The following is a 19,141-nucleotide window of genomic DNA, read 5'->3' as shown; positions in this document are numbered from 1 at the left end:
TACAATCGCAACAAGACTTTGCATATGTTGTCCATATGTGAGTGCGTATCTTATACAACTGTCCATGAATGAACTGTACATGTGCAATGTTGTTTTTCCTGGCCGAGTCAACCAGAAGTAACATGAAGGTGGGTATATTTTGGAGGCAGATCCACAGCATCTTTTCTTTTCTAGTGCAAAAAACACTTTGACATAATTAGTAAGCATAGTTTTATTCATATTCCAGCTCAGGAAAAGTATTGCTCAGGTTCATTCAGCCATGGTAAAATCCGTATTGTTTGTATTAGTGTAGCATCTTTGTCTACAGTACCTTTGAACCATCTATATTGCACCTGAAACATCAGAGATTAAAAATATAACTCTAAATCACTTGTTCCAAAGAACACTATATGGTTAACCAAAACATCTATAATAGTGTAATCAAACAAACCTTGGGGTGCAGTAATGCACTGGATCTCTGCCCAGTAATTGTATTTACGAACATTTACCACAAGTGGGCAGAATACAGAGAAAATGAATTGCTATTGTTATAAAATGCTGTGTGTACCTCAATAATTTGCATATTCATGGCTTCTTTGTTCATGGGAAATGGGTGTAGTAAATCTGATCAAATTTTTTATAAAACATTTTATTCATGTTGCCATAATAACGAGAAACATGATTGGGTAAAAGGGGTTTGCTAAATAAAAAATGGCAATAAAAAATAGCCTTGATACAAAAAACTTGGTAGCTCCAGTGGACAGTGGCAAATATTTCAGATATAATCATAATAATACATAATGACTATGTACTGTATTACACCAATTTTTTTGTAATGTGTGTGATATATGTGTGTATATATTATATATATATATATACACACACACATATACATAAATTATTAAATAATATAAAAAAATGTATATTAAACTGTTACAACAAAATTGAATGCAATACAGTTACATGGTCTTAAAATGAATCATATATAATATAATGAATCATCCAATGATTGTTTTACCAAAATTATGTATAGTGTACATATTTAATATGAAAATTATGGCCCAGATAAGAAAAAATATCCAGAAGGGGAGAACATGGTGTACTGTAACGTACATAGTTACTGTTTCAGATTAAATGTTACAAAAAGAATAAAACTGAAACACTACAAAAAAACACTAAAATGTAGAAGGGTGAAAAGACTTGAGTGTCATCTCAGGTGTCTGTACATTCCTCAGTATGTGTTCAGCGCTGGTAAATAAATGTATATACAAAAGACATTATGTACAAGACAATTTACCATCACAGTGATTTTCACATTTAGCGAATTGCAAAATTAATGCTTTAGGAATGAATTATGTAATAAAAAAAAAAAAAATGTAAAAAAAAAAATCGCTCTCTCCTTCACTCGCACATACAAACAAGAGTGCTGAAACTGACAATCACAATATGTCAATAATACAATCAAGGCATGAAGATTCTGTACATCTCTCCGACTGCATTTCTACATCCCAAATATGTAGTTTGTCTTTGAAAAAGCCAATGCAATCACAGGTCCAAAGAGGACAGAAGCGCACAGTAAAAGCCCGCAGCTCTTCCGCAGGCGCAAGAGTCTTGCTTAAAGTCACACCTTCTTTTTCCTGCCCGGACAGACGCACCATGTCCAAACAACTCGCTTCCAAAACGACCTGGCAAGCCCCTCGCTTTTCGTCGCCCCTCCAGGCAGACGTGTTGGGATTGAGCTCCAACACATTTCACCAAGAAACTGATTTACAATCAGATCCGCTGGCCGAATGTAAAAAAGCGCCAAATGTTTGCACCTTTCCGAGCTCTCATCAATCAACGTTAACTGTTTTGGCAAGAGACGGAGCATCTCGACAAGAGCGTCCAAATGTTTTAAGGCACTTGGCATCTGTTCAAAAAAAACCTCAGGTAGAAATACTGAGCAAGCCGAGTCTTGTCGCTCATCTTGGAGTTCAAAACAAACCGTGAGGTGCGATTTTTCTGGCTGCGCATCACTAGCTGACCAAAAACGCTCCGAAGAAGCTCGACTTCTCGTCCATGTCGATGGTGCTCACGTTGCTGACCGTCACAAACACCCTGTCCCCTCCTCCGAGCTGAAAAAGCCCCGCTTGGTAGATGGAGTACAGGCCGTATTGGGTGTCACGTGACCAGCACGTCGTCCGGGCGTTTTTCATTAGCAGGATGGGCACTGGATACGAGCTTACTTTTTTATAAACGTACTGCAACATCGGTTTCCCCCGGACCGATTGGCCCGATGTGCCGTCCTCTTCCCCGCGGTCACTTTCGTCCTCCTCGATGAGCGAGTGTCTGAAGTAAGTTTGGGAGTAGATATAATAGAGGCCGGCCTGAGGCACCACCAATTCTCCGTCACTTAACTCCACGTTCTGGAGGAAAGCCAGACCTTTTTCGGACTCCCACGACTGGATTTTCTGGCCGTAGACCTTCCTGTTCGGTAGACCTGCATTGTCAAGCCAAAGAGAAGGATTATGGGTCGGGTTTGACAGAAAAGCTGCATTGTTTCAGCATTTGGCAGGCGAATGGAACGGGGTGCTTGTTTCAAAGACTCGGCTCAAGTTATAAACCAGCTTTTTGTTTCAGGCAAATGGCCACAGAGATATGATGAAACAGTGTGTTTGGTTTTTTTAAAAGGAGGAAGGCATGTACTCTGACCTACATTAAAGGTTTTATGAGCTTCCTTTTCGGGAAGCGAACAAGAAAACAATGTTTATTTCCAGGGATGCAACATTGTTCGTGCAATTTTTTTGCATAGCAAAGTGGTTTTCTATCTGATTTGGATGTTATCCAGTCAGCCTGCATATCTCAATGCACTTTAAAGGTGTATGTGGACTATGGCCTTGAGATAAACTACCTTTAATGAGTTGCTGCTGTTGTTGTTGCAATAATTCAGTACAAATACAGAAACTGAAAAGTGTCATACTTGCAGCTATCAACAAACGGAAATCAAGTATTTGCTGGAACAAGACATACCTCCTCCATCTTTTTCTGCCTCTGGTATATAGCTTCCAGTCACATGCGCTGCGATCTTAGGCCGAGGAGAATCGTCTTGATCTTGGATCACCAATGAGGGAAGAACACGCGAGACTTCGTCTGCAAAAATCCAGAAGGTTAATTCACTCGTGGCTTACGCCTCCTTCATACAGTATAAACTTAATCTGAATGTGCTCTGAAATACCTTTAACGGCAGATGAGATTTCTTTCTGATAACGACTGGACATTGACTGTTAAAAAAGGAAGAAAAATAAACAGATAAATCTCTGGGTTCACAATGAGAGTTGTCAATAGACCAATTCTTCAGTATTATTTCTAAAAATTGGGTTTCCTCTTGCAAAAATTGAGTAAATTCCTGTAGTAATTAAAAAACGAAAAACGATACAAGTCATAAATGGACTCATTGTCTGGCCAGCTTTATGACTTCACGGGCCTCCTCTGAAGCGGATACCTTTTCAATCAGAAAGTGGAGCTGTTGCGTGACCTGCCAGCAGGGGTCGTCTTTTCCCTCCGCCGCGTTCAGTTCCTGACCCTTTATCGTCCTGAGGTTGGCGCGCATCAGACACGACACGCTGCTCTTGGAGAAGGTTTCTTTCATCTGTGAATAAAAAATGTTTTTAATATTTATGATTTTAAAAATTATAACTACATATTCTGCGAGGTGACCAAGTACAAAAACTGCTTATGTCACAATTAAGCATTTTACATATGCATGACATATGAATTATTGTTTTGCATACATAAAACGCAAACATAATGACATTATATGTACTTATTTTTATTAGAATCAGGCAAAATATCAATTTTATAAAATATATATTTTTTACAGTGCAAAATTATATCTGCTTATTTCACTTGATTGATCATTTTTGCATCCATAAATTGCAAAAAAAAAAAAAAAAATAGTATTATATTGTATAAGACATTTTGTATAAATACTAATCGTATCGTTTTTGCTAGCATACAATAAAATAACTATTATACAATACTAGCTAGCCTATATATTGAATATTGCTTGAAATCGTATTATCGTATACACAGAATGTTAAGACACGGTTAATCTTATAATGTTTTGCATACATAAAATGCGAAATGAAGCCTATCCATTCTATAAATAACCATTTCGTGAAATCTTTTCTATTCATAGTGCACAAATTAAGACATTCTGTGCTTATTTTGTATTTATTATACAATAACAATGATAAAAAGATATATTTTGCATACATAAAATGCAAGCTTTTTCTCCTAAAAGAGACTTTTTTAGTAACTTTACATTGCCATTGATTGTCGTCTGCTGTTGCTTAACTTGTACTTCAGGCTCCACTGAGCGACCTGTTGGCAGCTGTCCACTAAACAAAATGCAATCAGAAACTCAGCGAACGAAACGAGAAACGCACTAATTCGCTCCAAAGTCTTCCATTTACTGCATTTCAATGTCGCAACATGCACAACAAGGCGTCCAGACAAACTTTGCACAAGTTCTGAGGTAGCGTGCAGGAAAACGCATAAGGTACACGGCCCTTACCGTCGATAAGACGTTGCTGAAGTATATGAATGTTACAGCCACTGCTATTGTCTGCAGGAGAATTGCAGCCAGCAACAAAAGTCCGATATACTGCATGGTGTGTGAGCTTGTCATGCTGACCACTGCGTGTGTTACTGCAGCTCGAGACAAAAGCTGGGGCAGAATTCCTTCTCTCTTCATATGAAAAAGCATGGAGGCGGGGCAGCGCTTGACTATCAAGGAAACAAAGTGCAAGATTTGCTTTCCTGTAAAGATAATGCATGTAAGAACCTCTTTCGTTTCTGCTTTTCTGATCAGTGCAATCAGTTTTTATGAAATAATTACGTCTGAGACGTAGCTATATAACATAACATAAAACCTGTCAAATTTGATCATAAAATCGTGTTTGCCCTGCTGGAAAATTCAGTTTAAAGGAACAGTTCACTCAAAAATTAAATTCTGTCATCATTTAAACCCTAGGGGTTTCTTCCATGGAACAAAAATGAAGATGTTTGTCAGGATGACAGCCTTAATCACTATTCACTTGTATGGTAAAGATCTCTGTTTGGATTTCACTGGAATAAAGGAAAGATATACAGGTCTGAAACATCAGGGCGAGTAAATAGTGATTTTGTCTCTAAATCAAATATGATACATGAATTTATCAGGCCTCTAAATTATCAACAAGCTCAAAATTTTGCGGTTGTACACGGTCCTCTACATGCCTTTTGCTCTATACTTCTTTTTTTTCATACATAATACTTTTTTGTCCTTTTAGTGAAACTCCACCTTCATGTTGTGGTACACGTCTTATTCCTTTTGCTGTTAAATTTTTATAAAGTAAGTGTAAGAATAACCTATGGTAGTAATATTTCAAGATGAACATTTACTGGTATGAAGCAACTTGTGTTTACTTGATTATCTATCTTTTTTCTTTTTTTAGAAAGAAAAATTATCAAAAAATGATACAACAGGCTTTTGAGGAACGTTTGTTTGTACATCTCTCAATCAACCAGGTTTGCCAGGTTTGAGTAACAAAACCAGCCCCAGTGCTATTCAAAACCTGCCCAGTCACCAGTGCTGCCAATTTAGCGATTTTGTCACTAGATTTAATGACTTCCCCGCCCCTTTTGAGACTTTTTTCAAAAGCCTAGCGACAAATCTAGCAACTTCTTGGACAAACCTTATCTAGATTCCGTGACTCACCCACTGATCTATATTTATATTAATATCGATCAGTGAACTCGCCAGTATGACGTTGTCTAGCGACATTTAGCAACCAGTTTTAGCTACTTTCAACTGAAAGCAATTGGCTTCACAGCCAATCACGGCCAAAACTAGCCTAATCGGGGGGTCGTTTCAACCCTTGGACTAAAAAAACAACCCCTGGTAAAAGTGTAAAAAAATCCCAATTCTGCAATGACTTGGCAACACTGCAATCAACATTGTATTGCTTTGCGTTATATATTTTTTCCACCAAAATTAAAACGACAGAGCTTTGATCGTACGCATTTAAATATCATCATACTAAAGCCCGGAACACACCAAGCCGATGTTCAGCCGTCGGCCAGTTTTTGTTCGTCGTCCGACTAATAAGTTTTCTCAGTGTGTTCCGCACCGTTGGCTGAAGTTGGTCCTCGATGGCTTTTTTTCGGCTGATTTGACATGTTGAATCGGTGTTGAGTCATTCTGATTGGCTGTTCAGATACTGCCACCTACTAGTACAGAAAGGCATTTCTTCTTACGCAGGCGCAGAACGGACATGCTACTTGGCTGTCGGCTGTCGAGTGTTGGTTTGGTGTGTCAGGGCAACTTTGGACCCAGACACTGCCAACGTGAGCCAACCCTGCAGTCTGCTCTCGTCGCCACTAGTTCGTCGGCGTCGGCTTGGTGTGTTCCGGGCTTAAGACATATTATTTGGAGAGACCGAGTTACAACTGATAATTATGTGCATTTTATGTAAGTAGTGCTATGTTGTTACCAAAATCTCATTGAATTTAAAGCTATCAGAATTTCATCTTTTTGGCCATATAAATAACAACATCTGCACCAAACAGCATATTTTGCTTAGTTTGAGTAGCTGGTTTATAACTGGCCTAAGTTGATCATCATTGGCTGGTCCAAGTTGGCTATTAGTTTGTCTAAATTGGAAGAACATCTTGGACTAGAACTTGAACTAATGTCCAACTTGCATCAGCTAAAGACCAGCTAGAAACCAAAGCACAGGGTTTAAATGAATTAGTTGTTTTGTATTAATAAACTGATGTATTATCATTTAAAAACATGTTTGTTTTCATGAAAATTCATGTATTGTTCTAATGTAACAATGCGCTGTTCTTGTTTGAGAAAACATGACCAATTCTGACTGTATTTGATTTCTAACATGTGGTTGCAATCTGGTCCCATTTAGAAAGTCTAGGGGGTATTTCATGTATTGTGCTTCTCAAGGGCCGTCCATTTCTTGCCATCTGATTTAAAGAGCTATTCTGTTACTCCCATCAACTTCAGCTGACAGGTTTTGGTGGGCCCCTTTAAAACAAAGTCAATTCTAAATTTCAGTGTCTAAAAAGGAAAAGCTATGTTTTCTTCTTCTTGCCCAACCATGTCTAACTCGTATATACACTATATATAGTTTTCACATGACAAAGTTATTTGCTTATGACATTCCAGGTGCTCCGTAACACAGTGTGTTTATGCTCCAATCCCAAGCCAATAAACAAATTTTCCAAACTCAAAATGTTTAATTAAAAACAATGCTGCTTTTGTGCCATCCACAAGTACGATCATTAAGTTTAAACACATAATAAATATGAATAACACTCTTTAAAAAGCGCTACTGTTTCCAGCGAAGTGTATTTACTCGTTAACCTGGAGGTGCTTCATGTTCTCTCACATTACCATTTATAGATGCTTTTAAAACGACTCCCTATGCGAGTTCACAGCAGAGCAGAGCCTTCTGAAGCTCCATCCCGCTCCACAAACGTCAGCAAAGTTACCCAATATTGCTTTTTTCATGGACTTGTTTGTGCCAGATGTGTCACGCTGAGATTAGATCAGCTTCTATAATCAACAGCAGATGAACAGAGGTGACCAAACAGACTTCAGTGATCTCCTGGGACAATGACTGTGACTTCCTCCTAAAAAGTAAAGCTCAGCAGAAAATGGAGGGTGTGCTTCTTTATAAAGGATCAGCAGTGCTATTGTGAAGAAACAGTCTGAATGACAATACTTGTTGTGGTGATTGTTCAGACCGATTCGCAACTCCACAGTCAAAGCTAGAGATTATACAGCTAAACAAAATGTCCTTGCATGTAGAACAATTGGTATGAACCTTGTTCTTAATTCAAATATTTCTTTTGTTTCCACACCCATTCTCTTTCGCTGTTTCTTTCGCTCTATCTCTGTCAGCCAGCTGCGTTTCGACTGCGGTCTCTGAAGGCCACGGTGTTGACATGTCCTGCTCTGAATCGCAGGCAACCTAAACAATGCAACAAGCGGCACTGTGGATCTGAGCATATCTGGCACAGACATGGTGGAAGGGAGGAGGAGGAACACAAAGAAGGAGAAAAAAGAAACACAGCGGCAGGCGACCAGTGGACGGGCCGGAAACTTGGGATTTTCCAGCAGAAGCGAATGCAAAGTATAGATTTGGCTGGGTTTGTTTTAGCTGACGCCAGGAAAAACTGCAGCCAAAGAGTGACAAACTCATCCCTTATGTTGACCCTGCCACATTTATACATAAGCAGAATGATCTGAGGATGTCTTTTATGACTGTGTGTGTGTGTGTGTGTGTGTATGAGTCTGTGGGTGGTGTTGGTGTGGGAGGTAGCGGAGGGAGATTCTTCTCCCCATGAAACATGACTGTAGTCTGGCGCCATGATTGACCGATGTCCTGCACCGGAGAGAAAATCCTCCCCCACTGACTCCCTTTTTCTTGGAGCTGAATGTTTAAGCAACCCCTGAACACACAGGAACGCTCTCTCTCCCTCACGGTAAGCTATCGCACTTACAGTTTTCGGCGGGAGAAAAAATCTCAGACTATATCTAGGGAGCAAATATTAATAAGACTTGGGGTGGGATCTTTTAACTTGGGCCAGTAAGCAACAAACTAGAAATGCATTAGCAAATACATGGTCTAGCAACAAACCAGAACAACAATCCACACAACACCCTAACATAGGCCCTGTTTCCACCTGGTATTAAGATGCGTTTTGGTCGATTGGATTACAAGTGGACGACGCACGGGGTGCAAAACGTTTTGTGCTTGTCCACTTTAGACCACTTCCAGAGGTAGTCGAAGGCCCTGTTTCCCTGGTATTAAGGTATTAATTCCCTGTTTCCCTGGCCCTTTTTCCCTGGTATTAAGATGCGTTTTGGTCGATCGGATCACAAGTGGATGAGGGAGACACATACCCGTCTGGTGTTTTAATCCATCTCTTTTGACCACTTCAAGCACTTCTGTCCTGATTTCTTCGAGAAGAGGTTATATGGGCGGGTAAATGTATGTTTTTTTTGTTCAGATCTTTCGATCTAATAAATTTCGATCAAAATAAGCTCACACAGTTTACAAATGAACACACCTGGAGATGACGGAAAAACACACAGAAAGCATTAGCTTTTGTTTCTGCTCTGATAGCCGCAATACCACGCCAAATGCTGTTAAGAAATCAGGAATGGTGAGAGAACATTGTGCTTGGTACATTTTTCGACTTCAAACCAAACTTGAGTCTTCAGCTGACAAAGTTTAAATTACGTCTGGCTAATGTGCTTCCCATAATGTTTACGCGTTAGGTAGGCGGTCTTTTGTGGCTGTTCGAACACATTCAACCACATGAGCGTTTCCACTATAAAAGCAATCCAGTCAAATGCGTTTTTGAGTACCTCTGGAAGTGGTCGAAAGTTGACAAGCTCAAAGCGTTTTATACGCCGTTTGCACCTGTATTTAGCGTTGTTCACTTGTGATCCGATCGACCAAAATGAATCTTAATAGATGGAAACAGGGCCGAATACATTCGACCGGAATGCTTTCATAGTGGAAACGCTCATGTCGCCTACTGCACTTAATGTGTAAATATTTTGGAAAACACGCTAGCCAGACGGGAACATTTTCTGTTGAAGACAGACAAGTTTGGTTTGAAGACGAAAAATGTACCAATCACAATGTTCTCTCCACCATTCCTTCTCACTGTGTTCGGCTGTCTTGTGGCTGTCAGAGCAGAAACGAAAGCTGCTGCTCTCTGTATGTTTTTTCGTCTTTATTGGCGTGCTCATATGTAAATTGCGCCAGCTTATTTTGTCGATTAGATCAAAAGATCTGAAAAAAAACATACATTTACCTGCCCACCCTTGAAGAAATCATTACAGAAGTGGTTGAAAGTGGACAAAAGAGACGGATTAAAATACCAGGTGGAAACGGGTATGTGTCTCCATCATCCATTAGTGATCTGATCAAACAAAACCCTGTTTCCCAGGTGGAAACAGGGACACAATGGCAATGAATTTGCATTCTAAAGCACTGCTTAAACTTTTGAATGTAATTCTGCATAACAAAAACCTCAGGACTGTTTCATATCAGCCTTAGGTTCATTGCAGTTATATAGAGCTGAACTGTGATATCATTGTGTTACTATGTGCTTTTTCAAACTGATAGCAAACTAAAGTGAGAACTAACGATAGGACCTTAGTGTTAGTTTTCCATCCTCAGGGATTTTTAAACGAAGCCGCAGGGGCTGTAAAGACTTGACAGACCACTGATGAATGTGTGATCATATCCGTTGAGAAGAACATGGGGAGGGGGGGGGGGTTGGGGGGGGGGGTTCACGGAGAGAGTTATGAGGCCTTGATTCAATGCTCCATTGCACTTGGGGAATCAGGAATTTGGCTAGAGAAAAGGCCCCCAATTTTGGGGGGCCCCACTTTATCGTCTGAAAAAAATTCTGTTAGTGTCAAATGCTCAAAAAATGGAAAACAGAGCAGGAGGAAATTAAGAAGGGGTGAAAGAGTAAAATAGTTTGTGGGAGCTATAAAGTCATGGGGGTGGGGTGGGGGGGCTAAAATGATATTCTGACATGCCTAAGCCATGCAATCAAAGTGCCAAGAGACTTATAGGCCGAGATACAAGGGCGTATTGTGCTTCTCTGTGACATCACTGCTGAGTAAGTGGGAAGGGAGACAGGGAGATTCCCAGTTTTCCCTCTGGGGTGAAAAAGCCAGAGCTTGATGTTGATTGCCACATCGCCATGTGGGAGGATTGTCCTGAGGGGCGGCCTGCCCTCCCTCCATCCATAGCCATCAGAGCTTAAATTAATGTATGCTATTCTAAGGGTACGTTTACATGACAACGATGTACTAAAAACAGAAACGTTTTTCCTTTGCATTTATCACATAAAGACAACAGCATTGTCAAAATGATCCCCGTTCACACGGATCCGCGAAAATGACTACAAACGCTGTATTATGCTGCCAGGCCAGTAGTTGGCGATGTCACTTTGTAAAGAAACACTACGTGCCTGTAGAATAAACATGTAATATGCATGTGCATGACGTCAGTTTTCAGAAATTCATGTTTTTGTAGTTTACATAGAGACAACAGCGGTATCATTTTCAAAAGTTTGCATTTTCAGGCCCCCAAAACGTTGTTGTCGTGTAAATGAACGGCCAAAACGCATAAAAAGTTTTACGTTTTTAGTTGAAAATGGTGTTGGGAAAATGGCCTCTTATTGAAGTTTTCAAGTTGAAATGCACTTCAGGTCAGAGATCGCTGAGAAAGTCTGCCACAAACCACTAAGGAGGAGAAGATTTTCTTAGCTGATTTATGAAGATGAAAATGTGAAGGCATAGAGGGGTGTTTTGTGCTGTTAGACTTGGCAGTGTTTCTCTATTAAGAAGCTTTAAGAGCCAAATGGTCATTCTTGGGTGGGGTGTGATCGATGATCTAAACTCTGACTCTGCGTGCAAACACGTAATCCGACATGTCATCAGAAGAGTATATGAAACAGGCTCTGTTTTCATCAACATGTCTCGCCTATACAAGCTTGATCACTCGATGTACTGTGAGCGCTAATGCTGGGCGAACTCATGTCCTTGAGTTAAACTACAGTTAATCTAATGAAATAGCACTTTAGTTTTGGTAAATGACATAAAAATGACATAAAAAACATAAAAAGTGATATATATATATATATATATATATATATATATATATATATATATATATATATATATATATGTGTGTGTGTGTGTGTGTGTGTGTATGTATAGCGTATACACTATATACGTAAGTTTACAAACTTTTATGTTAGATGCAATTAATTGCGATTAATCCATTTGACAGCACTAGACATAAACAGTCTAAATTAATACATACTAAATCTTTTGACTTGATAAAAAGTCAAAATTATGACACACCAAGATAAAAAGTCAAAATTGAGTCATATTTATGAAATATTTCATTTTAATTTCATAATTATTACTTTTTATGGCAAAATTTCAATATTTTATCTCATAAATATGACTTGAATGTCATAATTATGATTTACCAAAGCATGATTTTATTTCTTGTGGCAGAAAACGGCTTCTGGGATAGAGCTCAGATATTTTCACAAACAACCATTTGTAATTTAAATTTCTGTATCATCAATGCGGAAGCTGTTGTTCAGTGTGTATGTGGCATATTTTACCAATGAATTTGGTTTTAATTAACTTACAAAACAGTTAAAGTGCCCATGTTATGCTATTTTTAAGGTTGATAATTTTGTGTTGAGGTCTTTACAATAGATTTACATGCATCCAAGGTCAAAAAACACTTTAATTTTATCATTATATATATTGTAGCATGACCTCTTTTCTCACAGTAGGCTTGTTCGACTTGAAGCAGCGCTGCAAAGACCGATCAGCGGCTGACTTGAAGCAGTGTATGCTGGTAAGAAGTTTTGTCCGACTTGAGACAGTGCCGACACCATGTGACTGTGACGTACTGGCATCAAAGTACCGCGAGAGCGATTCGAGAGCAGTCGTATGAGTCAGCCCACGCAGCATCTCAAGAGCCGTTAAATATGAAAGTTTTTGAGTATGAGGTCTCTGCGGAACAAAAGTGGGCATTTATTTCACTTCAGCTGTGATAAAGTATGCAAACACCACGTGAGTGTCATTCAGGCCCGGTACTAGGCTTGCTGGACTGGGGGGGCAATCACAAATTTTGGTAGGGCAGCATTTTCTAGGCTAATATTCATAGCTAACTTTTTGTTTTTTTGATTCATCAAGAATCGTCTTGTGGCTAACAAATTATAGGCTATAGCCTAATTTGTACTGGCTATGTAGGCCATGTGAATTATTTATGGACATAATAAGGGGCGGAGCCAGACATTGTAAACATTCGGGGCTTAACCGAAATCTATATTTGTCCAATGACATTTTAATTTACTGACATGAAAGGAGCGTTTTTTGTAGTATTCTTGGTTAAAGTTCATAAAATGTACATTATATATTATCATCTAGGGGGGTCCGGGGGCATGCCCCCCCGCTAAGAAATTTTTGTGTATTTTAAGGTTAAATGCATCAGTCTGGTGCACTTTGGAAGCTCAAAACTGAGAGCTTCAACCCATGTACAGAGTGCAAATGGAACAAAGAAACAGCATTGACTTGTACCTGGTCATGAAAGAGGGCTCAAACATCTTTTTAGTTGTGATATAGAGTCTCAGTCTACATTGTATTTTCGGATGCACACTTCTCTTTAAAACACGCAGCACAGAAACCTCAAACCTGAAAGATTCAGGGCTTTTGGAAAAACATTTGGGGTTCCAGCCCCTTAGCCCACCCCTAGTGCCGCCCCTGGATATAATGTTCAAACTATTCATTGTTAACGAAATTACTGAGGAAATGTTCGCTGACAGCTATCTCAGCATGCAGAAAATATGTTCGGCTGATGCAGATATGATCCTCATTGTGATATTTTTTTTAGGCTACTTGCTTGAAGATTAGGTGTACACTTGTTTTCGACGTGTTTTCTGATTAATGTTCGTTACTTCCCAGTTTGCATGTTTTTGGATTTTAAGTCCATTTTTGTGAGATTAAATATCATTATAAGCATAATATTCACTTTTTTTTCTGTGATTAAAGTGGCCGATCCTTATTCAATAGATAAGACGTTTTTAATGTTTATGTAGGCTTATTCATTTTTGGGGGGGCACAAGGAAATTCTGGGGGGCAATGCCCCCCTAGCCCCCCCCTAGACCCGGCCCTGGTGTCATTACAGGAACCAGAAAGTGTCTGAATTCATGTCTCCGTTTTCAGCTCCTCCCCGCCTGCACGCGGCTACTCTCGCCGATCGGTTGCATCCAGCCGCAGCCGATGTCGAACACGCCTGTCTGAAACGGTTTGCTAAACTAAACCCCTCCTTTTTTTAGAGCCTACTCCGCTCTGATTAGTCAGATGGCCCCAGTCTGTTGTGATTGGTCTACCGTTTACAGCTCGTGTCACGAAACGCCCATTATCATTTCTGAATTTCAGCTCTGGAGGCTTGATAAACACTTGATAAACTATGATATAAACAGTAACGATGGAGTCGGTTTTACCGTATCAATTAGAGTGCAAGTCCTCATCTTTTGGAAGTGCATGTGTATCGATTTGTTTCACAGCACAGAAAATGTCTTCTCAACATGTCTACAACACGAACCAAACTCTTCCAGGCCTCAGCTACAACTACAGTGTTTGAGGACGGGTCAAAGTCGATGTTAACGGGCAGCCAATGAAAACCATAGGGCGGGCATTATGCAAATTTGTTACAAACCTACATAGGCTTGTGCAGGAAATAAGACTGGATTTAAAAAAAAAAAAAGACTAGAATTACTGACAACTCGTTTCAGGCAGTTCAGAAATTTGGGAGACAATAACACCATTTATCGTGCACTTTGTTCTTTGAAACATTGCAGATCTTTTACTTTCACAAACAGCTATATAACACTACATTAAAGGTAATACCTGAAAAAGAATAAGAGGGGCACTTTAAGCAGTGGAGTGAAAGTCTATTTATTTGTGTGCACATTGCCAGAGAACTTCAACTTTCTTGTTTTATTGTTATGGAGCTGTTAGAATTGAAATCAGGCCAAATAGTTAACAGACAACCCTATTTAAAAAAAAAAAAAAAAGATTTTAATGAGTTACTGAGTGTCTAACTGGCTTCTTTGTCATCAGCTCGGGAATATTGCTCTAAATTTTGACAATGAAGTGCTTTGCAGGGAAGTATGAGGCTTGGCTTCGTGCAAGCAACTACCCTTAAATTCAGGAAGCAATGAACAATGTGAAAGATAACATTCCTCCAAGCACTAGGTATGTGAACACTTTGGGTTTTGTTTTCCTTTAAAATAATCACGCAGCGTTCCCTGATTAATCATTGGCTACTCGTATTACAGTGTGCCATCGTAATCTGGGTGGGATTTGAGACGTTGGCATGAAAAATTCTTCCTGAAGGCAAATCATGCAAAGTTTGAAAACGTGTATCGGGTTATGTAGCTGCTGGGAACAGGAACTGCCTCACACTTTGCCATCGAGCTTCTTGAGATCAAGTTTGGCCATGTAACGTGACATGTCACACTCTTGAGTAGGTTCACATAAAAACATCTCAGCTTTTTTCAGTTTCTCTGTCACAGCACGAACGATAACAGGTTATTCCAGTCAGCAGGATCATCTCGGTTCGGCCTGCAGGCTAACTCTGCCTGTGTTCACTTTAGCAATTTATCCTTCTGTCACAGTCGTTTATGAAAAGAAAAAACAGCACAATTTTCTTAGTCTCTTCAAAGGAAGCTAACAAACATTGAATAAACCATTTTTATATAAATAAATGGGGCAAAAAAAGTCTTCTGGTTTTGCTTTTTCTGTTTTGCATTTTGATTTCAGCAAAGACACACCCAGAAAAGATTATTGCTCTGACTTTGCTTTTCATATCTCAATATTATTCTCAGTTATGACTCATTTCAGTTCATGTACGCATTTGCCAGATGTTCATATCCCAAGCCTTCCAGTGCAGTCATCATTTTTAGCAGTTTTTCAATGGGAATCAAATTCATGACCTTAGCATTACTTGCACAATTTTCAACCACTTCAGCAAAAAATAAACTAACCATAACTAACAAAAACCAAAACCAAAAACCAGCAAAACCATAACTAACAATGCATAAAATAATAAAACTTTAAATATAACACTATTTAAAATGAAAAATTAAATAATATTGTTGAAATATAGTAATAAAATGAATGTGGATAGAACTATGTGGAATGTTTTAAAACTATACAAAATTAAAGTAAAATCATAATAATAAAAAATGTATAGTATAGCTCAGATTAGTTGGTCTAGTACAAATTTGATGAGAAATTATTGAATTTATATTGACTCATGACCTAAGCATTGCTTTTTTTGTGTGTGATAATTTTTACCACTTGATCTAAATATCAAATTTTATAAAACAATTAAATATGTACAATACATAAATAAAACTTAAAATTATTCTGTCAAGTCGATTAATCGCATTTAACATAATGGATTGTGTATTTACAATTATATATTATATTTACAATTAATTATATGAATTAAAGTTTTATTTAACTTTTATGTTAGATGCGATTTGTCACGATTAATCGGTTTGACCTCACTACTTATATAAATAAAAAAAATTAACTTTTATGTTAGATGCGATTTGTCACGATTAATTGGTTTGACGTCACTACTTATATAAATTAAAAAAATAATTTTTATGTTAGATGCGATTAGTCGCGATTAATCAGTTTGACGTCACTACTTATATAAATAAAAAAATAACTTATGTTAGATGCGATTAGTCACGATTAATCAGTTTGACGTCACTACTTATATAAATAAAAAAATTAACTTTTATGTTAGATGCGATTTGTCACAATTAATCGGTTTGACGTCACTACTTATATAAATAAAAAAAATAATTTTTATGTTAGATGCGATTAGTCGCGATTAATCAGTTTGACGTCACTACTTATATAAATAAAAAATTAACTTTTATGTTAGATGCGATTAGTCATGATTAATCAGTTTGACGTCACTAATATAAATAAAAAAATAACTTTTATGTTAGATGCGATTTGTCACAATTAATCAGTTTGTCGTCACTACTTATATAAATAAAAAAATTTACTTTTATGTTAGATGCAATTTGTCACTATTAATCAGTTTGACGTCACTACTTATATAAATAAAAAATTTACTTTTATGTTAGATGCGATTTGTCACGATTAATCGGTTTGACGTCACTACTTATATAAATAAAAAAAATTAACTTTTATGTTAGATGCGATTTGTCACGATTAATCGGTTTGACGTCACTACTTATATAAATAAAAAAAATTAACTTTTATGTTAGATGCGATTTGTCACGATTAATTGGTTTGACGTCACTACTATAAATAAAAAAAATAACTTTTATGTTAGATGCGATTTGTCACAATTAATCAGTTTGTCGTCACTACTTATATAAATAAAAAAATTAACTTTTATGTTAGATGCAATTTGTCACTATTAATCAGTTTGACGTCACTACTTATATAAATAAAAAAATAACTTTTATGTTAGATGCAATTTGTCACGATTAATCAGTTTGACGTCACTACTTATATAAATAAAAAAAATTAACTTTTATATTATATGCGATTTGTCACGATTAATCGGTTTGACGTCACTACTTATATAAATAAAAAAAATTAACTTTTATGTTAGATGCGATTTGTCACAATCGGTTTGTCGTCACTACTTGTATAAATAAAAAAACTTTTATGTTAGATGCGATTAGTCACGATTAATCGGTTTGACGTCACTACTTAAAAAATTTACTTTTATGTTAGATGCGATTAGTCACGATTAATCAGTTTGACGTCACTACTTAAATAAAAAAAATAACTTTTATGTTAGATGCGATTAGTCACGATTAATCGGTTTGACGTCACTACTTATATAAATAAAAAAATTAACTTTTATGTTAAGATGCGATTTGTCACGATTAATCGGATTGACGTCACTACTTATATAAATAAAAAATTAACTTTTATGTTAGATGCGATTAGTCGCGATTAATCAGTTTGACGACACTACTTATATAAATAAAAAAAAACCTTTTATGTTATATGCGATTTGTCACGATTAATCGGTTTGACGTCACTACTTATATAAATAAAAAAATTAACTTTTATGTTAGATGCGATTTGTCACAATTAATCGGTTTGTCGTCACTACTTGTATAAATAAAAAAAAAAACATTTTATGTTAGATGCGATTAGTCACGATTAATCGGTTTGATGTCACTACTTATATAAATAAAAAAAAATAACTTTTATGTTAGATGCGATTTGTCACAATTAATCGGTTTAACGTCACTACTTATATAAATTAAAAAATAGCTTTTATGTTAGATGCGATTTGTCACGATTAATCGGATTGACATCACTACTTATATAAATAAAAGAATTAACTTTTATGTTAGATGCGATTAGTCACGATTAATCAGTTTGAAGTCACTACTTATATAAATTAAAAAATAGCTTTTATGTTAGATGCGATTAGTCACGATTAATCAGTTTGACGTCAGTACTTATATAAATAAAAGAATTAACTTTTATGTTAGATGCGATTAGTCACGATTAATCAGTTTGAAGTCACTACTTATATAAATTAACATTTCATTTAACTTTTATGTTAATGCGATTAGTCGCGATTAATCGGTTTGACTACATTACTTATATAAATTAAAACTTCATTTAACTTATGTTAGATGCTATTAATCGCAATTAATCGGTTTGACGTCACTACTTATATAAATTAAAATTTTATTTAACTTTTGTTAGATGCAATTAAGCGCGATTTATCGATTTGACATCACTACTTAAAAAATAAAACAATTTAAAATAAAGAAAAATTTAAATGAACTAATAAAATTAATGTGGATAACTCAGATAATTTGATGAGAAATGTTTTAGTTCATTGAAATCTTTTTTTGGTACAATCTGAATGGTACAAGATATTAGAGGAGACAAATGTGAAATTGCATAGGTCTTTTATTTAAGATGCTGGAGACTTCATTTGATCTCCATTTAATCTTATTGCTGATGCAGATGTGCATTTTGTGATTTTTCTTTCCAGTGGGCAGTGCTGAATAACAGTGGCATCTTTTGTGTACACAAAGTCACAAAGCAAGTCATCATCATTGGTTTATTGTGTAGCCAAGAAATCACATAATCAAGAAGGTTCCGAAACAATTGTTATATTTTTACACCGCTTCAAAAGAAACATGATTACAAGCTACAGTGACTCACATACTCATCATACTTGAGAGAAGATAGTAGTATCAGTTTCGAAAATGGCATGCAGAGTGGTTACAAAACAACATTAGCTGAAAAGGAGGAGATAAATATGGGTGTATTAGATAGTCTGTATAATAATTGGTTCTCAGATCCTTCTTTTACATTTTTCCCTGAGAATAATGGTAGTGCCTGTAAACATCGACTGAAATCGATTATTGTCTCCACACTCTCAATTAGAGGAAAAAGCCAAAGGTGCAATAATAGTTAAAGGTCTCACAGGTGAGAAAAACAGTGAGAGCCGCATTCCACGGC

At 37.1% G+C, this 19,141-nt stretch overlaps 1 protein-coding gene across 1 annotated transcript; it reads right to left on the bottom strand.

The window, feature by feature from the left end:
• Positions 1–607: 607 nt before the first annotated feature.
• Positions 608–4,851, bottom strand: tnfsf10 (TNF superfamily member 10). The gene is made up of 5 exons (XM_048175520.1): positions 4,535–4,851; positions 3,461–3,607; positions 3,194–3,239; positions 2,989–3,108; positions 608–2,458 (listed from the first exon to the last, which is right to left on the bottom strand). The coding sequence occupies exons 1-5, from the start codon at positions 4,724–4,726 to the stop codon at positions 1,995–1,997; spliced, it is 969 nt and encodes a 322-aa protein (XP_048031477.1). The 5' UTR covers positions 4,727–4,851; the 3' UTR covers positions 608–1,994.
• Between the last annotated feature and the right edge of the window lie 14,290 nt (positions 4,852–19,141).

The sequence above is a fragment of the Megalobrama amblycephala genome, linkage group LG22 (genome assembly GCF_018812025.1).
Source record: "Megalobrama amblycephala isolate DHTTF-2021 linkage group LG22, ASM1881202v1, whole genome shotgun sequence".
Classification (NCBI taxonomy): domain Eukaryota; kingdom Metazoa; phylum Chordata; class Actinopteri; order Cypriniformes; family Xenocyprididae; genus Megalobrama; species Megalobrama amblycephala.
This window is presented reverse-complemented; position numbering and strand designations above follow the sequence as displayed.